Source organism: Buteo buteo, chromosome 6 (genome assembly GCF_964188355.1).
Source record: "Buteo buteo chromosome 6, bButBut1.hap1.1, whole genome shotgun sequence".
Taxonomy (NCBI): Eukaryota; Metazoa; Chordata; class Aves; order Accipitriformes; family Accipitridae; genus Buteo; species Buteo buteo.
In genome coordinates, this window is record NC_134176.1 from 38,971,074 (window position 1) to 38,996,853 (window position 25,780).

General features: G+C 42.1%; 1 protein-coding gene across 9 annotated transcripts in view; it reads left to right on the forward strand.

Moving 5' to 3' along the window:
* Window positions 1-25,780, forward strand: part of SMOC1 (SPARC related modular calcium binding 1) — a 139,838-nt gene that overhangs the window by 51,533 nt on the left and 62,525 nt on the right. For all 9 annotated transcript variants that reach the window (XM_075030517.1, XM_075030518.1, XM_075030509.1 and 6 more), the window contains 3 exons: window positions 620-732; window positions 11,058-11,157; window positions 13,768-13,815. In XM_075030517.1, coding sequence (XP_074886618.1) covers window positions 620-732; window positions 11,058-11,157; window positions 13,768-13,815 — 261 coding nt within the window. The remainder of the gene's footprint in view (window positions 1-619; window positions 733-11,057; window positions 11,158-13,767; window positions 13,816-25,780) is intronic.

Genomic DNA, 25,780 nt, shown 5'->3' on the forward strand with positions numbered 1-25,780 from the left:
AAAGTCAAGGATTTTTCAGCTTCTCATGCCCAGCCAGCAAGAAGGCTGGAGGGGCACAAGAAGTTGGGAGGGGACTCAGCCAGGGCAGCTGACCCAAACTGGCCAACAGGGTATTCCATACCATGGGATGTCATGCCCAGTATATAAACTGGGGGGAGTGGGGCTGGGGGGGGTCGCCACTTGGGGACTAGCTGGGTGTCAGTTGGTGGGTGGTGAGCAATTGCTTTGTGCATCATTTGTATATTCTAATTCTTTTAGTATTATTAGTGTCACCATTATCATTATTAGTTTTTTTCTTTTCTGTTCTATTAAACTGTTCTTATCTCAACCCACGAGTTTTACTTCTTTTCCCGATTTTCTCCCCCATCCCACTGGGTGCGGGGGGGAGTGAGTGAGCGGCTGCGTGGTGCTTAGTTGCTGGCTGGGGTTAAACCATGACAGGGATCGTGAGTGCTAACTCCATAGCTGCCTTGTTAGTGTGCAGGTAATGGTCCTTGATGCCTTATATTTGTTTGTTTGGGTTTTTTTTCCCCCCTGCAGCTGCATGGTACATCTGGTAGCTTTTGAAGAGGCCAAATGGTGTTTGCAATCTAAGTGGGTTTTGCCTGTCTCTTTGTAGATGCTGGCCAAAGCAAGTGTCGATTAGAGAGAGCTCAAGCACTGGAACAGGCAAAGAAGCCCCAGGAAGCAGTCTTCATCCCAGAATGCAATGAGGATGGATCATTTACACAGGTAAAATTTCTACTGACTTCCTTCAGCTAGGCTCCCAGTGGCTGCAGGAGATTCACTGTTAAGATATGAGCCAAGTGATGATAGCAGCATGGATGCACACTCTGACTCGGTTACTCAGGTGAAAGTGTTAAAAGCTGGGGACTTGTTTAACCATCTGGAAGCTTTGATTCAGACACTATACTTTAAGACACATGCATATGTAATGGCATCCATCTCCAATGTAGCACAAAACCAAATGGCATCAACCTCCAGTACAGCAGATGAGCTGCAAAGAGAGCTATGGCTCACACAGAACAGGGTGGACCAAGCTGCTTCTGCTGTTACCTGTGCTTCATCTATCCCAGCAAAAAAGAGTGGTCTATTGAGCCTCTTCCCTCTGTAGGGTACTTGTTAGTGACAGACTCCTTCTTCCTGTTCTATTCCCTGTTGTGGTTTGGGGGTCTGGCAGAAAGGTGATGAGACTGCTTTGTCTGGGTTTTTGATTCTTCACTGTTCACTTGCTGAACTAAATGATGTGCTGGGATTGTAGACTGTTTCATAACGCTGCTTCTCTTGAGAAGCAATTATCTCAGGCAGGGGTAGCAGAGAAGGCTTATGGTTTGTTGGCCTTTAATATCTGCCAAAAATGAGTAGTCAGTCCTGGGCAGTGAGCATCCTTCAGAAATAGCTGGACTGGGGGAGGTCCTACTGATTTCCAGAGAAGGTGAAGTAGTTATGGCAAAGAGAAAGCCCTCATGAATGAGATGTTGAGAGGAAGAGTAGTTTGCAAGGCAGGGTAGAAACGAAGAGTGATACTTGGTTCTGTTACCACTAGCATGCTGAGTAGTGTCCCAGTGCTAACTGAACTGACTTAAAAATGGCTCATGTGCAGTTCCCTAACAGGTAGGAGGGGTATGCTGTCTGCTCAGTTTGACATGCATCTCAAAAGCCAAAATCCTGCAACCCTGATGACCTCTACTTTGTGAACTTGGGTAAATCACACACCTTTTTTTGTCTTGGCTTCCCTATATCTAGCAGTGCTCTAGAGATCTTGTGCCTCAGAGAAATTTTAGAATTCATTAGTTATTGTTTGCAAAGTCTTTTGAAGGTAAAAAAATTTCCAAAATATAATCAATATTGGCTTCAAAAAGATGAGAAAGACAAAAAGCTTTGGGGTTGGTTCAAACACTTTGTGATGCCTGGGGGAAGAGGAGAGGAAAGATTTTTTTTTTGTGATAACCCACCAAAAATTTTTATTCCCCCCCCCCCCCAGCCTTACCCTCCCATTATCTGGTGTGTGGGAGTGTTTTTGTTTTGTTTTTGTTTTTTAATGGTGAAGTGGGAAAAGTCTTATCCATCCTGCCAACTTTGCATACTTCTTTGGAGCAGCATCGTATTTGTGTACAGTGTGGACCATCTTGGGAAGGTGGGGGTAAGAGAGGTGGCGGCTGTAGTTTCTTGCAGTCTAACTACACTCTCAGTTGTTGAAATCTGATTTTGTGTAGAGCTACTCAGGTTATGTTGGCACTGGAGGGGAATACTTCTAAAACCTAGCACAGTGGGCCAACTAAGTGTTCCATGTTAAACTTTATAGTTCAAGAAAAAAGGGGGAAGGAAAGCTGACTTGACAATGTTTCTGTCACCTGTCCATCAACCTCTTGGAGAGTAAAGTATGGGGTGCAGGTGAAAATTTTACTTAATAAGCTGGACTGAGAGTGCAGTTGATAAAGCTTTGTTCCAGACAGGTTTATTTGGAAGGTTGGTACTGGAGTCTGGATGGCAGAGCAGTTGCTGGGCCTCCTTCCTGCACATTCCCTGGCCAGTGTGGGTTGCCAGTGGAGGGGCAACATGAAACTGCTTACAAAAATTGTGTGTTTTCAGCTGGCAGCCAAGCAATATTTCACATTCTTCCTCTGTTCAGTCCTATCTGTGAACACTAAAATGCTCTTGTTTTACCTGGCATGATGAAGGAAGCCTCTGATCCCTTTGTAGCTGGAATTAACTGAAATATTCGTATCATTCCTTGGATCGTAAAAATACCCTGTGTTCTACATACCTCAGGAACCAGCTTCATCGTTTATATTGCAGCATTTAAGGTCATTGTCCCTGCATAAGATGTGAATGAAAATGTCCCAGGAAGCTAACTGGTTTCAGCCTGCATTTGAGACAAATATTTCCTTTAGCTTGTAGTCCAAATTAATTAAACTTTGATTTTTGAAAGGACGTATAAAAATTAGAATTTTGGTGAACAGTCTAAACAGTTTTTGCTTCCAGCAACTCATGAATAGATCTCATCTGGTGGAGGTGGTTTGGATACTGCATCTCTTGTGCAGAGAATTGGCACCCCTGGGTTCTGCTCTGCAGGGAAGCTGTGTAGGCCAGTTCTTGAAGTCCCTGAGGCCTTGCTGAAGTCAGCTCTGAACTGTTACTGGTTTATTCTGGTTCAATACCAGAGAGTTGCTCCATCCAAACTCCAAAATCTCAGCTGGGAAGTCCAGAACAGAGCAGCATCTCTCAATGAAGTTTCTAGGAGGAATACCCACCATGCTTTTCAACTTTGAACCCCCATCCCAAAAAGAATCTAAACAGATGCATACACTTCAGGGTATACCCTGTATGTAGAGTTGGCTAAGGAAATTTTTTCAACAGCTTCCCCCCCTTCTATGTAACTGTTATTGGAGGAATATTTTGGGTAAAAGAAAAATTCTGATCAGAGAGGAAACAAAGATGCAGGCATGTGTTTAGAATATCAAATGTCTTAATTGTTATAGCACTCGCTCAAGATGTGGATGACTTGCTTTCAGGTCTTGAGCTGAGCCTCTTTTTTGTAGTTGTACACACAGTAGGCGTTCAGGCCCATATCATTGTCCTTGCCATCAGACTTTAAGATCTGCGTTTTTGTCTAATTAATTGTTGGAAATTCTTGAAAGTTTTGCAGTAGTGAAAAACACGAACGGTGCAGGTTTGGGAGCTTCATTTGGTAGTGGCAACTGTGTGTTCACAGAACCTGCTTGGTCTTAACCAGATTGAACTATTGCTTTTGTGGTTTAGCATCACCCTCTTGATTAGAAACTAAATTGCAATCACTATTGGTAAACACTGAAAGTAGCACTAAGTGAGGCTGTTCCTCTGAAAGCAGCTCAAGTCTGCCCTTTCCAGCTCCTGGAATTGGATACAGTGCAAAACTGTGTGAATTTGGGGCTGGATCCACTGCAAATTGGATGGGGCTTGTAGGAGGGTGAAGAGAACATAGCTACTCTGCTGTTCTGTGACGCGCAGCATGTGCTGCATGGGGCAGTGGCTGCGGAGGGGAGACCATCCTTATCTCCTCTTCCTCCTCCTTCCCTGCAGGGCACCTGGCTCTGAGACCCAACAGTTGGATGTGGTAACAAGGGTGAAAGGGAGGAGGGCCTGAAGGCAAAGACCTTGGTTTGGCTTGCATTTAAACCCAGTGTTAGACATCCTGTGTGTTTTAAACACTTGTATAATCTGTCTTTTTTTTTCATTGTCTGTAAAATCTAGACCAAAAAGAAATGTTGCCACTGATTCTATTGCTTGGATGGCCAGTTTTCCTAGACGTGGCTAGTTATAATGGGGTTTGTGTAGTGCATGAAGAGGAGCAGGCACCTGTCAATTCCCTGGTTTTCATAACTGTTTCTGTGCACCATGTGTGCTGCTTCCCTTATTCTGGGAGTTTGTGTATTGCAAAGATTTTATCAAATCCCTTTTTTAGCACTGCTTACACATCTAAAAATGTGGCATGGATTTGCAGCATGGAAGAGGTGGTGGCATTGCAAGCATGATGGGATGACTGTAAATGGGAAAGACCTGATGAATTGCTCTGGAATTGCTATTTCTTTATATTTCAGTCTGTGGGGAATATTACTTCCTATAATGAAAGTTCTCTGCACTTAGCCGACAGTAATATAAGCATGCAGATAAAATTTTGAGTTATTCACAACATAAGAATGTTTGTTTGATATGCATAATTTGATTAATTGTATAAAACTGAGGTCATGTACTGTTGTGCAAAATTGGACAAGACTAAAACCAGTTTCTATTCCCAAGACTTACTCTCTCCTTTTTGCTGTTATGCTGTATTTTGCATAAATGCCATTCCCTTTCCATGCTGCACTTAACCTGCTGTGATCTGTTCTTCATAAACAACAGGCTCTATTGGGTAATCTGCACACTTTCTTTTGCTGCCTAGTGCCATTGGGCTTGTTGCCATGGGCTGAGAGAGACTTGCATTCTTCATAGTTTTCCTCCAAGCAGTTTTTTAGAAAAGGTTGCTGAGGTTTGAAACGGGATCCGTTTCAGATTAATATGAACGTGAATAATGTTAACCCTGCTTTGGGGCTGTAGTCTTGTGGGGCTTTTTGTGGGGTGTCTTGCTATTTGCCGCCACCTTCCACTGTCTAGCTGTGGTTTCTTTTCCTTGCAAGTCTGCATACAAGTGGCTGAGAGCAAGTCTCCTTGGAGAGTTTCTTTGAGTTTAGGGGTCTGAAAACTGCAGCTGCTGGTGCAGTTACAATGCAGCACTGAGATTTCTCTTAAAGCAAGTGCATCAGTCAGACCTGTCATCTTATGATGGGATCAGTGAGTGGGCTGACTTTGTCAGAGCAGTTTTCTGTTGTCAGATAGCTTCCAGAGCACTTGCACATCTGGTAATACAGGTCTGTTTGGAAAGAGGCATCTATATTACGGTCCATAGTAATAGTTTCATTCTGTGCTATGCTAATGCATGTACAAAGTACTGCTTTCTCCTAAGTCTCACAAACAGACCTTTTTCTAAAGACATGGGGAACCTTCTCAGCCTTTAGTGTGACTTCATGATCCAAGTCTGCTCCTCTGCGTTGGCTAGCGTAGCATGATGCTGGGCAGAATTACAAACCCATTTCTTGATGCAGCACGGTGCTGCCGGGCACTGTGTAGACATGTCCTGCATTCCCTGGATGCTGTCTATTATTCCATTATTCAGTGCTCGTACTCTAGCAATACTAAGCTCTCAAGGACTTAACCTCTCCTTTCAGAAGGAAAGAACACAGTCTGTCTTGCTAGATTAAAGAAACTCTTTCTTCATAAAGAATCTGGGCTTTAATTAATAGATGGTTCTGGCTTTTTTTATTAAGACATCCCTTCTATAAAAGACTGTAGCTGGAGCTCTCTGTGAATACTGCTCTGCAGATTTGTCTGCTACTTACGTACTTCTTTTCTTCCTGCAGCTCTCATTGTGTTTCTCGTTTGTATATTGAACTAAAGATAAGCCATGGATGGGTAAGGAGGTAGCAACGTTGGTTGTATATGGCATTTCTTCAAAGAAGTACCAGCCAAGAGAGCAAAGGAGCAGATTCTTAAACCAGGAGTGGACATCGTTAAGGAAAGTGACAATGTAAGATCATTCCCAACTTTAAAGGGTCACATTCTGTGTCAGAAGCAGAGAGTATCTCTTGGGGAATCCTTCTCCTGAGCTAAAAATAGTATCTGTGCCAGAGAGTGTGTGGGGAATGCCCTTGACCATGGCTAAGATTCTTTTGCCACAGGTAACTTCTTTCCCTGGTTATATGAATAGTGAAATTCCTGTGGAGCAAGCATTTCTTGAATGGTGCAGAGAGGTGAGGGAGATGGCTGCTGCATAAAGCCCTGGTGGGAATATTTGTCTGCACAACATCACTTGGGAAGAAATAAGTATGACCAGGGAACAGAAAAAGTGACAAAAATTATTTAAGGGGTTGCAGTCCCAAAGAAGCTCAGACTTAAGATACAGACCGATTCATAGCTCCCTAAAATTTTCTGTAAAGGAGAGGCAGGCTTCTGACAATAGTCAGCGGACTCCTAATCTAGCAGAAGGTTTGACAAGATCCAGGGTCTAAGCAGTACAGCAAGACATTTAAACCAGAACAGAGGCATCACCACTTAGAGTTAGGATAAATCGCTGTCAGGCCAGTTTGTGCAGATTGTGCACCACCAACTCGGGTTTAGAGGACTTTCTAGATGAGCCTCAATGGCTCAAACAGAGGAAAGGCTTGATTAAAGGATTGCCGTGTGACACTGTGGCTTCTCTCTGGGTCAGACCAGATGACCTACTGGCTTGGAACAATTTATTTAGCTGGTTTTACGGTGTTTACAAGGAGTACCTGAGTGCAGCCAGGGTTTGGAGCCTTGCCTCATGCTGTGAGTACAGGCAGCAGCTCTGCTGCCCGCCCTCACCCTCAGCAGTGCCATTCAAAAACTGGATATGTTTTTTCTTCTGTCCTAGAAGTATTGCTTTGAATGCAGAAGGAAAGTTTTTCTTCCCTTCTCCTCTCTGCCCTCCATTATGGAAGGACCCAGGAAATGTTTGTCTGCTCTGCGATGAGATAGGAATCGGTTACCAAACTCTTCATCTGAACAGCAGTGAAAGGCTAGTCTGAGCGTTGCTGTCCTGTGCTCAGCCCAGTGCTTGTCCAAGGCGCTCTCAAGCCTCTTACAGCAAACTTCTTTCCATAACTCTGTAGAGACTGGTTTCAGCCATCACAGAATTAGTGCTTTGCCCCTGTTCTCTCCATTGTGCGTGTGCATGCAGTTTCTGTCCTGTTTCTGGTTTATCTTTGGGAAACAACCCCTTGATCCTCCTTTGTCAAATGACTGTAAAGGGATGCTGCTGCTTGTTGAGAAGCTTTGGACTGCTTGGGAATCTGATTCTGGCTTTGTCAGTGAGATACTGAAGAAGCTCAAACAGTGGCTTCTTTTTCCCTCAGGAAATTAAGAGGCAGAGTCATCTGCCAGTGACTACGCTTTTAATGTTTTCATATTGTAATGAACTTGGTGAGAGCAGGTGTTTATTCATGTGGCCAGTGGCTAGTATGTTAGCTGCTATTTGATTTCACATATTGTAATGGTGGGGGGTGGGATAGAGGACTGCTGCTACACTCTTAATTTGGGCAATCGTGGCACAGCAGTTTTTGTTGGGTTTGTCCCTCATGCTTTTCACCCTTCAACTGAGTCACAGTTGAGATGGCATATCTCTTACTCCTGTAAAATAGAAGCAGTGTCCTCCTGCACGATCAGGGATTTGGGTACTTGCAGGGCTTTAAACTGCAGTGTGGTTTTTTGAAAGTGTAGATGTTAATGGTGAATCTGTTGGAAGACCTCAAACGATTTGCAGGTTTTATTTCTCTGATTCCCTATTATGTAACTGAAAATGTTCAGCTGTTGGACAGGTGTATGTTAATTTGAGATGTCAAACTCTATCAGTCATGTGCTTTTCCAGCAGTAATGAGTGTTCTGTAGCTGCAGCTTGGTTAGCAATCAAGTTTATTTTGTATATAAAATTGATAATCTAATTTGTGTAGCACAATGCTTAGCTTTAGAAGACTGAGAGCCAAAAAAAGTCAAAGACGCTTTTTCTAACATGTATTTTGGTAGAGCCTAAATTAACTCAAAACCTGAAGAATAGGTCTGTGCGGTAAACAGGTGTCACTTTTACACGGTTACTCATCTGATTATAACAGTATTTAAAACTCTTGCTACTATGGGAGTAGGATTAGAATGAGGTTGAATTTCAGGTAGAAGTTTTAAATGGGATTTAGAAACAAAACCTCAAACCTATGATCATTGGAAACTCATTGGAAAAATTTAAAGGAAGACCCTGAATTTTCAAGATTCCTTGATTAAGATGCTCTGGAATAGTTGACACTTTATAGAGTTTGCATTTACATACAGTGTTTAGAAATGGTACTGAATCAGCTATTGCCTTTAAATTTTTTCAATGCCATACCAGTGCTATGTAACTGATGAAAAGTAGACCAGTTTTTGGTTTTTTTTTCCCCAGCCTTTAAGCAGCAAACTCTAGGCTGTACGCCACTGTTGTTATGACGCCTAAATATGCTGAGACCTGGTCAGGTATCATGGTGAAATGTAGCACCTCTCAACATGAAGACATTCAAGAAAGCCAACTGCGGTGATTTTTAAGGTTTCTGAAGTGTCCATTCTTCATTGGTAGTTGTCTGGCCTTTAGAATAAGGGCTGAGATATAATTGCTGCTATTATCTGTAACAGGGAAGTCCTTTGCTGCTGCAGTAGAACATGTGGTTGTTGTGAACGTGCTGTTAATCTGAGGGTTTGGTTTGTTTTTTGTTTTTTTTTAATGGTGGCAGAGGGAAGAGAGGGTCATGGGATACCAGTCCAAGGAAGACCAGCATTCCTTAGCTTAGTTATTTATGAAATTGCTTTGCTTTTATGGATGTAATGTGCTTGTCTTGCATAAATGAGTGTATGTCACTGGTAGCTCTCCATTGAGATGAGTTGTATAACATGCTCTTAGTTAATGCATCTACCCTAAATTTATGTCAATACATTTTTTGGACTCCTCTGCCATGGACTTTGTTATTTTCTGGCTTGGCTGAAGGACTATAAAGTCACTAACACTTGAATTTTTTAAATGCTGGGTACACTGGATTTTTTCTTTGTAACATGGAATGGTCTTGCCCTACGAATTCAAGACCCTATCCTGGAATTTGGCTTCATCTCTGGGTAGGATTTTTACAATTAATGCTCAGATCTAAAGACAGCTTCTTGTGCTGTTGGGGATGCAATAATGTGTGTCTGATCAGCAAAGATAAACATTAAACACAGAAACCCAAGCAGTTCCATCACACTTGTTTTGAATGTACAATTCATTAGATTGAGCAGTAAGAAATATTTTGCAACTTGATTATTGCTAATTGTATCCATAGTGCTTTTGAGTAATTTGCAATCAATTTTGTGATATATTGAGAGAATAAAAGTGAAAGTGTGCAGATAGCAGTGACAGTGACTTTAGTAACGTGGGTACATGAGATTATTGTTGATTTTGGCTGCTAAAAGTGAATTTGCTTAAGGCAAAATGATTGATTTGCACTTTAGTAAAACCCAAGATAAACACGTGGTACGGTGTTATAATGGCTCTTAGATCATGTTTTATGTGATACTCACAGCCTTTTAAAAAGACTGTCATTAAGTCTGTGAACAAACTCTGCTACCTTAGGGAATCGAAGCCAGCTGTCAGCAAGGGGGAATGACTGGTTTAGCTCTGAAGGATCCCTAATGAAGGAAACAGCACAAACACCCCATCACTCTTCTGTGTGGAGAGGACTGGAATGGGAAATCAGCTTCAATGAACTTTTTTGGAAAAAGAGAGAATGGACAGAATTCAATTCACAAGTAAAATAAAAAGGCAGTTTCTGAAGTGATCTCATTTTGTGGCTTTTTTTTCAGAAATGTGTTGAAGGAGTCATCTCTAGCTTATAGTGATGTAGTCATTTCTATACCATTTCAAGATGCTGGAAGTACTAATGTGCACACTGAGCCACAACTGAAAGTGTGTTTGCTAGAAAGGATTTTGGAACCTGTTAGTATTTACACAGATGCCTGTATGATGATCATTTACTTTTGTCTCAAGGGAAGTCAAAGGCATCCTGAATTTCATCCAAATGCTGACCACGCTGAAAACTGAGGCAAAAGCTGTAATTAGATTTGTTAAGCTGGATGAAACGATAGTGCCACTGAACAAATATCTGCATAGATGTTACTAAGACCAGTCTGCTCAATAGGGATTTATCTGTTCTCACTTTAGAGGTCCACATCTGAACTAGTCATTCTGGTGTCCTTCCTTGGTGAAGGAAGGAACTGGGCAACTCTAGATGTTCAGTTCAGAAGTAGAGCTTTAAAGTTAAGCAAGATGAATCTTATGCTGTGTATCTTTTGGCTTATTAGAGCCTTCATCAAATGTTCTTAAGTCCTTGTCAATACATGAAGAGCAAGCATGATGGATCTTGCTTCTACTGCCTAGGCTGATATAGTAACAGGAGAGACCTTAAATCTATCTGGAGAAAGTTTGTTGACATAACTAGTCTGTGTTGCCCAGCCATGTTTACTGAACAAAATGCTCTTGAAACACCCACAGATGCTGTTCTCAAGCAGCGGCTGTGGAATTGGGGCAGGGTGGCCTTTCCACATCCCAGCTGGGATGCAGTGGGACAACTATTTAATGGTAAATGGGATTTAGCAGAGGGTGGAATGAGCTGAGACACAACTGCTGCATCCCCAAACAGAAGTGTTCTCAGCTGACTACTTGTAACTTCTTTTGCATCCTAAATTGCAGCTAAAGGAGTTGGAGTTGGAGAAACAACCTTTCTTTGGGGAGGGAGGTGAGGGGAGAAAGAAAAGATAATGATATCAAAGATAGTCTTCTGTGTGACTTCCTTACTCTAAAGCATGTGTTTGTGATGTGTCTGGGTTGGGACTTCCACTAAGATGCTGGATTATAATAGAAGTGGTGGGTGATAGTGAGAAATGAAATGCCTGCTCTTTGTTTTATTAAACAGGTGCAGTGCCATACCTACACTGGATACTGCTGGTGTGTGACACCTGATGGCAAGCCTATTAGCGGCTCTTCTGTACAGAACAAAACTCCTGTATGTTCAGGTACTGTGAGAGTCGCTTCAACAAATACTAATTTGATAACTGAAGGGGGTTGGGGAGAATGCGTCCTGTTGAGAGTGCTTAATCTTTTCAGGTGACTTGGCCAGTTTACCTGATTTAACACTGCAGTTGTGCTTATATCTCCCTGTGTGCTTGCTGGTATTTGGAAGCTGCAAGGGAGCTTGGACTGTGGCATGTCCACCCTGCAGTTAGGGTACAGACACTCCTGCAAGGCTCACTGAGAAGAACCACTAAGGTAACAGCCTGTGGTAGCCAAGGCAAGAGTCGCAGTGTTGCTGTGTACACCAAAACTAGAGATTCCTGTAACAGATAGGATAATATTTTTCCATGAGCTGTATTTAGTGGGCCATGGAGCCACTTTGCCATCAGAACGACTTCAGTTAAAAGTTTGGTAAGGTGGTTCTGTGTGAGAAGCTGGTAGTTGTTGACTACTAGCCCCCAAATCTGGGGTCCTGCTGTTATAATGGATTTGGGTCTTCTGATCATGTTGCTCAGTTCCCGCATCCCCATGTTTGTGTCATGGTGCTGGACAGCACTGGCCTTGCCCCACAGCTCACAAGAGGGAGGTCCAGAGCCAGGCTGTTACTCATGGGTTTATTAAGTGATGTGCTTCTGGGCACTCAACCTGACACTGCTCTGTCGCCCTATGGTTTACTGGGCCCAAATCCATCACTTTCTGTACTACAGAGTGATGCCGTTTGTTTTTCATCCCCACCATTCAATGTGGCAGCCCATGGCTCAAATGGGATGAGGTTGGGCTCTACATTTTCATACGGCCCTGATCAGTAGTGTACAGTCTAGCTTTGTGAGCTGTGGTGAACAGAGCCGCTGTGGCAGCAGCATGCTAGGCACAGGGAGGGGTGGGAAGCTGTTCCGTGCTATTTGGGAGAATTCAGGGGCAACACTAGAATTGTGCTGCTCCCCTCATTCTCCCCCCCCCCACCCAAAAAAAAAAAAAAAAAAAGACAGACAACAAGTATAGGTGTGTGTTTCTAATGTGTTCAGTGATGCCATGTAGGCACTGCTGCTGCCTCTGGCTTTGTGCTCTGCAATCTGCACCCCATGGGTGTTCAATGTATTTTGCCTCTCACACCTTGCAGCCCTTTAGATGGGAGCATGACAGCAGTTAAACCTTTGGGTTTTTTTTTTTAAATCCTTCTCACCTTGTTCAGTGTCCTCTTGGCTGTAGGGTATTTTGTGGTAATAAGCAAACATAGTGACTTGCATGAGGGTTTGAGCTGAGTGGGAGAACTGTCTGGGAACTAGTAGCTTGAACTGGGATGAGTGGGAGAACTGTCTGGGAACCAATGTAGCTTGAGGGAATGCTTGGTGTTTCACAGGTACATGGAAAGAAAATAAGATTAATATTCTGTTTTAGTGTAAGGTGAAATGCTACAGTAATTTGCCTTAAGCCTTAGAATGTGACTTTCTTCCACCATTCCCAGCATATGGTTTTGGTAGGTAGGGCACGTTTTAGAGTTTTGATGATCTGTTCATTTAGTCTTAAGCTGTTTATAAAATTGTGTTACCAGGAAGGTAAAGCCATGGTGTATTGTAGGACACACAGATGTTAGGCCTATGAAGACTAATATTGGGTATGTGCTTCCTATTTGTAATTCAGCAGTACATCTGAGATGAACTGTTCTGCAAGTGAAAGTGTCTGGGCAATAGAGTTTATGTTTAGAGTTTGTCTTGACCAGACTCTTGGTCCTGTCAGAGCTGCCTCCTTTGGACCTGACTTTTAATGCATGTTTCCTGAAGGATCAGTAATCACTGGAACTGTTTAGTAATGGTGCATGGAAGAATCAGTTTCCTGGGAATAAAGCTATTCCAAAAAAAAAAAAAAAGAGAGAAAGAAAAAAATAAGAAAAAAATTGTGTTGTAGATTTTTATACACTTTGGTAATGGATTTGTTTAAAAAGCTTTTATTATCAGTTCAAGTTTTAGTGGAAAACTGTGTGATGAAACACTAAAGCAAACTGCAGAAACAAGTGTAGAATCATATATATCTTATCTGGAGATCTAAGTTTTATTAAAAAACCCAGGATGTGTTCTATTCAAGTGCGTGCTGGGTCTTATTCAGTGTCCCTTTTCAAACAGCTGGGGATGTTCAGGGGTTGGTTGAAATCCATTTTCTGCAAATTGTCCCACTTAATCCCTTTCCTTTAGAATACTGCCCCTTGCATTCCCTGCACACTCTCCCCACCTGTTTTTGATTTGTTCTTCCTGACATTTGCAAATGAAAGAAGTGACTCTTATTGATCTTTCCTTCTTGCCCTTGGATTTATTCCAGGTTTCTTACTAGCACACTGCTCTGTTGAGCTCTTTCAAATCACTGGATCCAGCTACTAAATATTTCTTGTTTACCCTCATCCTTATTTAACATCTTAAGACAAAACTTTCTTATGCTATCCCAGTTGGTTGAAGCCACAGGCTCTCTGAATCCTAAACTGAGCTGTTGGCAAGTAAAACAGACGCTTTGTGGGTTGAGATATTGACTGTATTAACGTGACATTACATGTTCTGTGTGATCATGCAGCATCTAAATAGATGTCTTTTTTCTTTTCTTTTTTTTTTTCCCCTCCCCTTTAGGTTCCGTAACTGATAAACCATCAAGCCAGGGTAATTCGGGAAGGAAAGGTGAGTGGAGTCCTGTGCTTCAGCAACTTGTTTTGTAATAGCAGCTGCCCAGCCAAGTCCCTCGAGATAACTCAGAACCTGGGTTCCTAACCAGCTCGGTGTGCAGCAGACTTACGTGCCTTTAGACCTCCCCCTTCAGTAGGAGGAATAAGATGACGGTCTGTTGGTGCACCACCCTGTGAAGTAGAAAATGGTGCACTTTGCTCTGTGCCTGTCAGCTGAGGTGTAGTACCTGAAAACAGAGCTTCCCAAAGGGGTGGCTGGCACAGAATAACCTTTGCTTGTTCACCTTGGAGTAAGCTACTGAGCATTTCCCAGTAAAATCACTAGAGATTCGGAAGGCTATCAGTATGACTAGTACACTGGGAGTCAGGAGTGCCAATGTCATGGTTGTGGCTTTATATGCATTGAAAGGTGTTGTGTTTTTTTTTTTTTTAACACAGCATAAAACCCTCTGGCCATCTGGAGCAGCGCTGTATTAAACCCTAGCTGTGCTTGGAAACCTCACTCTTGTGCATTAGGCATTGGTCCTCCTTCTTTACACTCCTTTCTTCAGTCCTTGCCTTTTCTGAGCAGGGCACTAGAGATGTGTCTTTCTTCTCCTGAGTGTATTCATAGCCCTTCTCTGTGTCCTCTGATTTGCATTCATTGAAATAGTCTTGGGAGGGGTTACCACTGAAGTATATGTTGAGGAGCAGTCAAGGTTGTCTGTAGGCCTTCTCCACACCCTGCTTTTCAATCCCTGTCCCCTGCTAGCCCCCATTCAGAGTCAACTTTTGAGTTTGTCTCCTTACTACAGGAAAACAGTGCTGAATGCATCCTCACTCCTGCTGGTGAGAATGAAGGGTGTTTACTGGGAGAAGTTCCTGTTTTGATATCTGAAGCAGGATTTTTACTGCTGACTCTCTAAGCCAATTATTCCTCACACTTCAAAACGCAGGATAATGCCTACCTTGATGCCAACACTTTAATTTGAAGAACATCTTCCATGCTGGGACTGTCAATCATGAAAACACTTAACAGGAATTACAGATTGCTGTGTTCAGAGCAGTGATGCATTTTGAGCATCTATTGATTGTGTATAGTAGCTTAGGAAAAGGTAGGGAGAAGAAAGATGCAAGGAAAACTACTTAGTTAAGAATGAATGCTGAAGCCTGCTTCTTATTTTAGGTAAGGATATGTCTCTGTAAACCTGTAATTATGTGTTAATGTATAATTGGCACCTGAACGCATTGTTATCATTCCGTTAATGCAATCATTGCTAGTCTAGCCTGAAGTACAAGCAAATCAAGTAGCTTTTGAAATCTGCATTATTTTTTGAGTGGGGGTTGTTTGTAGGCTTCCTACCTGAGTAGTTCTGGTCTGTTCTTCTAGAATTGGAAGCAGCTGACATTGGATTTCATAAGAAACAGAAGCAAAAGGGAAGACATCTGAACTTGTTGTTCCCACTTCACTTCCTTTATTAACTCAGAGGTTGGAACACACAAAAAAAGAGAACTGTAAATGGAATGAATTAATCTAAAATTTGTAATATAAATTGATTCTCCTTGGTGCTGCCTGTACATCCTGTTTCAAGAAGGGTACGCTTGGTCACGTGGCTGGAGAAACATCCTGTGCAGTAGCTGTCAAGAAAAGGAAAATGTTTCCCTTTGGGCCAGCATGCTTCATGCAATCATGTAAATTTTGTGTCCCCTCCAATTCTGAATCTGTTCATTTCTGTTGGAAGCCCTTGCACAAGCCACTGTGGCCTTTCTGCATCACGTTAGAAAAATACTTGTGAGCAATTATTAAATAGGTCTTTTAAAATCAAGAAGGCTTTTAGAAACTGGAATAATTTGGTTTAAAATTTGATGGACTTAGCATTACTTTTTTGGTTAGTGATGAATGCCTAATCTAAAAATGAATTTGGCTTTCTTAGCAGTGTTTTTTCTTGACTTAAGTTACTTTGGTTCAAAATTCCAGTATCCAGTCCTGTTATAAGGAAGTTGGAACCAAAACCAGCCTGGCTTCTTTGAAGCAAGGTGGTCGCTGGAGGTCTGGCTTCTCTGAAGACTGGTAGCTAGCCAGCTTGCATATAACCATCCATTCTAGCTGAGTGTTCAGACTCTTTCTGCAAAGATTGCCTTTTGCAAGAAGACAAAAAGGGCAGGATGAGGAGGGGGCCAGCAGGAACTGGGTCAGTGATGACCTTTCTGTTGTAGAGGTCCATCTTGGAAACTTCTGACATCACTTTGGGCAACTGCCGTCTGACTCAGGAGTTTTTGGGCTTTTCCCACTGCACAGCAGACTCCTGTCTCCATCTGTGGATGAGGGTCTCTGAGTCAAAGAGCATTATCTGGCACAGAATAGGTGCTCTCAGAAGGAAAATGAATAGCTAAGACTCTCAAAAGTGATTTCTTTTGTCCCATTCATACAGGAATGTAAAATATGGAGCTAATAAACTTTGTGTGATGCTGGTGCCTTTCAAGTCTTCAGGGCAAAATAGTTTTTTGGATGGAGGCTGCTCTGCCTTAGAAACAGTGCAGATGGGTAGGCTTAAGCTGTTGGGTAATAAATGAAGACTTTACTAGCATATTAGCTCTCCTTTAAAAGAGACAGATTAATGTTGGAAGAAGAAGGCGGCTGGTTATTGGTAATAATTCTCTTTCTCCAAATGTTTTGGCCTCTTTTCCATCCTGTTTAGCTCTAATTTCTGGGGGTAAATAGGTATGATGGAGTCACCAGAAGACGTGAGGTAACATGCGATTCCACTCACAGGCTCTCTCACTACTGATGAAAAGAAAATGAAATGGCTTTATGGTCACGTGGCTTGGCATGTAGTTCCAGAAGTGGCTCTGTGGAGCTTTCTGCGGAGAACAGGCAAGAGTGCTGGCAAAAATTCCTTTTTATTTTTAAATCCCATGCTCTGGTTGCCTGTATTTACATTGCTGCTATTGCTGTATGATGCAATGCCAGTTAGTCATACAATTTGCCCTGTAAGGTAATTTAAATCAAATTAAATTGGCACCAAACGTAAAACTTTAAAATAGCACGTATTGATTTGTTCTGTGTCTGAGAGAAGTGTTCTGTTGCTGGAAGGCAGAGCAGACCTGGGCCTGGGGAGATGGAGACATGTTCGTATGAGGTGGAACGGAAATCCAGGTTCTCCAGGACACGCTCAGTGTGTGGACTTGGCAGCTCAGACACTTACCACTGTTCTTTCTATGCTGAATTCAGCCTGCAAGTGAAGAACAAGTTTCCAGGTCCTTTGTCAGGGAATGCAGTTATTCTTGGGTGGGCTTAGCATATCCAGAACCTGCAGACTTCTGTTGCTGTCTGTTCCTTATTCTGGCTTGTTCATTGTACAATCCTTTTTCATAAGGAGCTTCTTGCAGTAATTTACTCCAGTTGCTGCTTAGTTTGAAAGGCCTGAGAGACTTGGAAGATGCACGCTGTCCCCTAGAGGGCTGGATCTCCCCCCTTTCTCCCACTGGGAGGTTGTTAATGTTTTAAGAAGCAGTGAAAGGCATCCTTGGAGCCAACATGACTGGATTTCTTCCCTGCCTAAAGAATGCAGAAAGTTCCTTTCCAGCCAAAGGGAAATTGTGCCACACGTTGAAACAAAACAAGCAAACACCAAACAAAACAAAACTTTATCTTCTTTATCTGAGGAATGCTGGAGCTTTAGGAGCTTAGAGCTACAGATTTGGCATATTGCAGCCATGAGTAGTGTCTTTTGCAATCACCAAGCAGGTTTTAAAAAGTAGGCTGGTCAGGAGACAGGGATGTAAAAAGCAGCCATGTCATTGTTTATCTCCATAAAGTCACTTGGTCTTCCTTCTTAAAACTGGAAACTGAGTGAATTAAAAGTGGAGAGTCTGGGAATGAGTGAAGAGGAAAAAAAAGAAAATCTAAGTGGGGATACTGGTTTGTTTGTGGTTGTTAACTGTTCTGGACACTGTGTGAGAGGTGTTGATACCATTTTTAAATCAACTGAATGAAGGAAATGGGAAACGAGGCGTGGTTTTATAACCTGGGATTAAAAGATGATGCAAGTATAGGGTAAATATGGGCTGGATAAACTGTCAGTGTCAGTCATGAAGAGTCTTGAGTGGTATGAACTCCCTTTTTCTTGCATAAAGTCTCTTGCAGTGCATAAAATTTGAGGCCTGTTTTGACTTGCTTTGTTTGCCTATTGCAAAGGTGGCAATAGCATCAGCAATTCCCTGAACCTGGGGCAGGTACAGTGGTGTTGGTGAAACATAAGCTCTGATGGCCCTACAGAAGGCAAAGCCTGGCTCGAGCTCATTTTACACTTGCTATCTTGCATGTAGACATGTCTCTTGTATGGAGTTGTGAAAAGCTTTGCCCAATGAGTTTGCAGGCTGCAAGAAAACACTGAAGCAATTTGAGAACAACTTAAAATTCCTGTCAATTAAACATCTAGAATTGGGTTCCTTTTTGTGGATTTAACTGTGAGAAATGGGCTTAAAGGCAGGCTTTGTTGCAGGGAAATTCTCCACTGCAGTTGTGGGCAAGTTGGCCCATTCTGTGGCTCTTTTCCTGCTGGATTCCAAGAGTCTTACCTCTAGAAAATGTTAATGGCCTAGTTGTGCAGCCGGTAGACTGAGCAATTTGAATCAGTAATGAGCCATTAGTCTGAGTCAGTAATTAGACTGAGCAGTAAAGGGTGAACGCTCTCCTCAGGCAAACCCAAGTGGAGGACGGCTTGTGCTGATGTAAAAAAATGGAACCGTTTGTACATGGAGACCTGGAAGCTTTGTCTGCTGGTGGTAAGAAGTCAGGTGCAGCTGGCACTAATTCACCTGCTGCCTGCTTGCAGGGCAGGGAGCATGCTGCCTCCACAGTGGTTAGTACATCTCAAAGGACAGATAATATCTTGACAAGAACGTGAAGTTGAGATGTGACCAAAACCTGAGACTGGGACTTTGGTCTTTACCTTCTCCAGTTCTCTCTGGATTCAACCAGGTACTATCAAATCTGAAACAGAGCTGTGCTATTACACAAACCAAGTTTCAAGTGCCCAATTATTCCTGCCTCTCCAACCTCATAAATACTGAGAAAATGCTCTGTGATGTCTTTAGCACATTGTGAAGGATACAGGAAAGATGGAGAAATATTGCATGGCCTTCATCAATAAGGTAAAAGAAATACAAGTTGACTGGGGCAGTATGAAGTCACATGATGGTTGCAGCTGTTGGACACCATCTTATGATGAATTTATTGCAGAACTTTATCAGGTTCTAAGTCTGCAGTGCTACCCAAACAATTCTTCTGGATCCCTTCTGTTACGTATTTATTTTTAAATCAATAATACACTAGGTCATAAGTCTGGATGAAGGAGAATTTTCAAGGGAAAATTGCTTTCTGAACTATTTGTCAGCCCTGGTCCAGGAATACTACGTGACATGTTTCTGTCAGGTCTTTTCTGGGTAAAATATACATGTGTACACAAAGTGTGCACATACAGTTTGATGCGTCTGGACAGAGCTACATGTGTAGTGTAACTATGTGGAAAGTCAGACTGTGCTATGTGTATATAATAAGTCTGCTTCCTGAAAGCAGCAGACTTGCTATGTGTGCGCTACGTGAATGTTCCAAGTCATCTGGATGTGCAAAAGCTTGATTTGTCCTGTCCCGCACTGATGGTGACAGTTTCGCAATCCCCCCTGATGAAGTTTAACGGGGCAGGAAAGCATCTCTGGGAGAAATGTGAATGTGTGCTGCTTTTCATGAAACTGGGATAAAAACTCAGGTGACTGAGAAGTAACTGGGAGAGACTAGTGCAACAAAACCACTGTCCTGCGAAGGCCTGAGTGGGCTGTGAATAAAAAATTCTGTAGATGGAATTTGTAGCACATAAGATTTTGGTTAGCTCATACTTGTATTTCCGAACAAACGCAGCAGTGGAATTGAAGTTTCCTTCTCTATTATAAAAATAGTTCTGTAAAAAGTACCATTACTTTAATCAGTAGGTTTGCCAGTTTGTAGGTATTCAGAATTCTGTCTGGTTCCCATTGCTATCCCTATGCTGTACATAATCTACAAAATTGTTTATTAAATTCCAGTTAAATGTAATTGTAGAAAGCAAGTGAATTTCACAGGTATGGTAGACTGTAGTTTGTCAATATTACAGATTTTATAAGATAGAGAGAACCCAGCTTTTAACTGGGAGTTGTGATCAATTTTTTTGAGAACAAAGGAATGTAATTTCACAATACTGTGTATACTGGATCACTCTTCCAGAGTAGAGCAACGTTCTAAGAAACACTTAGATATATCTCATAAATCAAACCGATTTTCAAAATATTAAGGTCTAAAAGAAAAATTCAACCTCAAATTTTCTACTTAAACAGTAGAATTTAAAAACAATCATTTTGGGTCCCCACATCACTGACTTGTCTGAAATTGTTTAGTTTTCATCAAGGCATTTTTTTTGTGGGCCTCAGAACATATGTATCAAATTTGAGGCTGAAGAAAGTTTCATTGGCAAGTTTAAGCAGAAGGCAAATTCTGCTTTAAAGTATATTTTGGTTGATATAATGCAAGAATTCTGCTTTCATCTATAAAGCAACAGTTCTAATCGGTAGGTTAGTCTATATAATATGACTTAATAAAATTGTAGTTTACAAGTGTTATTATAGCAATCTACAGACTACTCATGTCTGTAATGTCTTAAGGACAGCTGTAAAGGTTTTTAAATGATTAAGTCATAGTATTGAGCAGCCTGGTGAGTAGATCTAATAAGCAGACTAACAATTGATTAAGCAACATCTGTTAAGGTATTATTAACTGTTTATGTGCTATACACGGATTTCTGGTGTCTGACCAATTACAGCTTGCAGAGAAATGGAATAGTTCTGGGGTCTGTGGGTTGTTTTTGTCATTTAAATGCTTTGTAGCTATGTGGCCTCAACACCTTTTCTTTTTTAAAGAGTTGTTAAAAAAATTCTTCCCATGCGCTTTGAGTGTCTGGATCAGCATGCCAAGATGTTATACTATTACGCTATGTATTTCTCTAGATACTTTAAAACAGCATCATTATAACTTTGAAATTAATAGTCCTAGACTTCCTGTCTTCTGTAGCTGTTTCTTAAAAATAAACCTGAGGATAAATTGGAGAAATTGCTGGGTTTGCAGATAAATGAAGCTAGAAGTTGTTTTCTTGCACCAGCCTAACATGACCCTATTTTGTTTGAGTATTTGCATCCTGCAGAAGAATCTAGGCATCTGAACATTAAGTGTTGTTTTCTTTCAAATCAATGTAATGCACCAGGAAATGTATTTTGTTGTGGGTGCAGGGGTTTGGTTGAGGGACTGGAAGTACTTTCCTTTCAACTCCTTTGCTCCCTGAGCTCTGTCAAGGTTTCTCTCTAAGAGAGAAAAAATGAAATTGTGATAGGAAAGCTTGAATGCATGCAGAGCATGTGTGCTTGTAAATAAGGTAGGGGGAGGCTGGAGATGCAACCACAAAGTTTTTTCAAGTTCCTGAGATGGCACCTATGGGAATTAAAGCTTCTTTAGAACAGCTCTAGCTGGAATAATAGCTTCCCTCTATGTGCTCATCTGGGTTTTTGTTTTATGTTGACAGCAAGGGAGATGTATTGCAAAATGCTTTGCCTTTGACAAAGGCTAGGGATGGGAGAAGGCCTCCTGACAGACTGAATTTCTCTGGGCTGTGTCCGTGTCTTTTATTACATGTCGTTGTGCTTAGCTTGGTACTCAGATTCTGATGGGACCTTTAGGTGCTGCAGCAAAGCAATTCTCAAGTGTAAGAACTTGACAGGTTTCATCTTGACTGTTCAGCTACTCACAAATACGCCTTTAAATGATGATGGTTCTTAAGATCAGTTGTCTTGGGCTCGTTTTGAACAGTCAATCTATAGATGTATGGCAGTCTGTAACTTTGAGGAATGACCTTCTTCCTCTTAAAATAAAAATATTTTAATTTTGAGAATATGGTGTCAGTTGTACCCTGTGTACACTTTTGAGATGTGCTTTGTTCCATACGTACAGATTTCCTTCTGAAGCACGTTAGATTCTTTGGAGGTCCTTCCAGCACAACTTGGTTACCCTGCCTCTCTGCCTCCCTCCATTCTTCTCCATTCCATCCCTCATGTAGAAAAACTATTCCTTCAGTTTCATAATCAAATACAAGAAGTCCTTTAGACTAAATTCAGATCTTGTGGTTAACTAGCAGGGCAATATAGTTAGAGAGCAGATTTGTGCTCACTAAAGCTCTGAACCTCTACGCTTGATGATTCTGGAGGGGGGGAAACCTGCAGAAACAAGCGGTGAAAAAAATAGTTAGGTTTTTTCCCCTTTCCCTCATTTGCACACATGCAATAGAGACGTAGCAGCGAGGTATCCATTCTCTTTGCCTGCGAGGAAATGAAAAGGCGTATTGTAAGCCCAAGACTAGTCTGGTTGTCAGCCAGGAATTAGTCCTCTAAAGGAGAAAGGGAGAGGGGCCGGTGAGAGAAGAGGCTGGGCAGGGGGAAGGGGGAGCTAGAAGGGGGAAAGTACACTTTGAGATAGGTTCAATGCACATGGCTAGAGATGGAAGGGGTCTTGTGCTTCCTCAGCATGCAGGTGTCAGGAGAAAGGAAGGGAGCTTGTGTTCTTATACATAGGCATGTGTCTGGGGGACCAGGGTCAAAAATTTAGACTATTTACTTAATCCCTTGGAACAGCTTTTTTCTCTTCTGTTTTCTTTTTGTGTTTAACAGACTGCTTTACAGGGGACACGTGTGGTAATTAACACATGCAGCTGTAGGGCTTCAGCCATATGTCTGAATTTCAAATGGCCATTGATCTGGGAAATTTGCTGCTGTCTCCACCCCCCACTTATAGGCCGTATTCCTTGAAGACATGGGGGAGTTTATAGAGTCTTTACCTTGAAGAGACCAGAGCTGGAAGGAGAGGAGTGAAAGGGAATGTGTGTGTGATGTTGGGGAGAGAGGGAAGAGAGACTGTGAGATTCCAATCACACCCTTCATGCCCCTTGCCCCCAGGCCACCATATATTTCAGGTAGCTTCTAAAACAGTCCCAAAGCCAGGGATCTGATCATTACTCACATGAAGCTTGCATAACAATTGTTAATTTTTTTTCCTCATTCAGCAAAGCAGTCTAAGATCAGAATCACAATGTCCTTGCAGGCTTTTCAGATGTGCTCCCCTTTCCACAGCTGCAGGTATCTGCCCTCTTACACAGCCTAGAAGTGGCAAGGTAGAGTTGATTGTGGAGTCTAAACAGCCTTTCAGGAGAGGTAGTCAAGGGAGGGGGGTGTGTTGCAAGGGGGGGGACGGGAACAGAGAATACTTCACATCAAAGCAGAGGCTCCTGAAAGAAGACGTGATATATTGTAAGTAGAATCAAACCAGAGAGGCTAAACTAAACAATCATGTGGTGGTTGTTGCTTTTGCCAACAGTGATCAGGCAGCTGTTGACAGTGCTATAGAGCTTTCTGCAAACTTCTCTCCAAGTTTGGGGCAATGTGAAGTGCTAAAATCTTGCTATGAGATATGGAGTCTTAAGTGAAATATTTCTTTGTGCGGAAACTTTTTTGCTCCCTGTTTTATTTCAAATGTCACTCAAGGCAGTGAGCCAAATGGGAAGATGGTTCAAAATTAAGATACTGTGGTTTAAAATCCTTCAGTATCTATCATACTTCTAGTGCTTAAAGGGCGAGATAAAAATATATTCTTCTACCAAGTAGGAAGCTATAAAAAAACGTAAGCCTCTTCCTCTGCTTCCTCTCTTTCAGTCTATTTTTAAGCTTTCTCAATGCTGGCTATTGCTGATTCTTTGATCTCATCACTCACTCCACAGTGTAAGTAACACTGACACTTTGGAGGTGTTTCTGCTCTGGAAAAAAAACCCAACAAACATTCCTAATAGTGCATACTCCAACTCTTGCTGAAGGGGGACTGTGATTTACCCAGCCCTTATAATATTGCTGCTCTGTTTTATTGTGTTCTGTCTGTCCTCTCCACTTTCCCTGTGAAACTTAGTGCCAGGACTGTCTGGAGCAGCTGTGTACCATACTGCCTCTTCTGACTCGCCTCCCTTTTCTCCATTTATTACTATGGGCAGTGCTCCATTTTGGGACAAGATGGCTTAACATCCCTTCTATGGATTGGCATAACCTTTTCCAAATAATTTGGTTGTAGCCTATATTGATATGCACTTGGATACAACTTTTGTTACACAGATGCAGGGACTAATTCTTCTTTATTCACTGTTTATTACAGCTGGTTTATTTCCTTTCAATTGTTTATCTCCCTGAAGAATAAGGTTATTCCTGTTCTTTCTCTCCTCTTCATTACCTTGATCCTTTTCTCTAGAGAAAAAGGAAAGTGCTGGATTTACAGCCGTATAATTGCTGGGTTGCATTTACCACAGGAAAGCTTTTCTATGCCAGTTGACCCGTGAAGGTGTCTGCTGGTCAAAATGAGCCTTAGAGACTGAGTTTTGAAACTGAGTGCCATCTCCACAGCCAGCTGCCATTGTCCATTAGGAAATATGTCATGATTCTTCAGCAAGCATCAGGTAGTCATGATTTTTGGTAACAGGTAGTTTTTGATGCTATGTGTTATGACCAGTCCCAAAAGCCATCCAGTCCCCTTGGTTCTTTTAGGTATTCCTCCATTTCTCCTTGGGTATGTGTATCAGTAGGGGGATGACATTAGACTTTTGAAGGACAGGTAAGTATGCAGCTGAAAGAAAAATATTCTTCACTTCTATAGGGAGCCTCTTTCTGCAGCCTATGAGTTCTTTAGGTTTTAAGGTATTCCGATAGCCTTCCCATGTGTCACTGGAGCTGAGCTTTTTACGCCACTGAAATTGCTGCTGATACATAAGTAAAAGAGCCACACCCAGTGATGGTCGCAGGTTCTCGTCTTTAGCCGTGCAGAACGTTGCTAGAAGCTGTGAAACATCAGTCCGCTGTGACAGGCAGGCTGCGATCCTGTCTGAAAACTTGCCAGATGACCGAAGCAGAGCCTGGGAACTGAGCTTGGGCTCTGAGCTTTGCTCCACTTCTCATTCCTTAACAAGCAGTTGAACTAGTGTTTTTTAACCATACTTGCGTGGCTGGTGAGGATGGGCTCGCAGCTTGTGTGCTGCAAAATGCTATGTTCTGAAATTATATGCTGTGAAATAAACAGGTTTACATGTAAATATATGGCATTTACATGTAGCGTTTCTAGGCAAGCTGTACAGTGGGGCCAATGGACTCTAGGCCAAAGAGGGATTTTAGTGTTGTCCCTGCTGCTGCCTAGCTGATTTCATGAGGTGTATGAAAAATACAAAGGAGGGTGACTTCTGACACTGTGGGATTGGGAATATGCTTGTTTTTCAAGATAAAAGCATTGCATAGTTTATACAGTCATTAAGAAATGACTTTTTTGATTATCTCAGCAGGGTGGCAAGAACAGCAGCAGGATAGAAAAGATGCAGCAATACCGGGGAAATACTGCCTTCTTCCAAGGGATTATGACACTTTGCCTATGAGGGAAGGGAGGAACGTGGCTGAAAGGGAGAAATGGTCAAATCTGATACAGTGGAAATGGTAGATTAACAAAAATATATATGACTTGCATCTTAGTAGCTCCCTCAAGAGCCTTTGAAGGGGTGATAAGCAGGTTCTTTTAAGATTCCCCCCCCCCCCCCCCTTTTTTTTTTTTCTTTATTCTCCTGGCAATTTGAGCCACTCTGAGAGTGAATTGAAGATTTTGGCTTAAATCAAGACAAAACCATTGCCAAGCTAGTTGCCATTCTCTTTGGGGCAAGGACATAACTGAAGGAGTTAAGGCTTGGTTCTGTAGGTCAGGGCTGATGACAACAGGGTGTATTTCTAAGTTGTATGATGCCACGTGATTTCTGTCTAGCTTCACAAATGAAACTGCTGCGGGGAGTGTTGGGGGAGGGTGGAAATAACATGTCTCTGAAGATGGCGGGGGG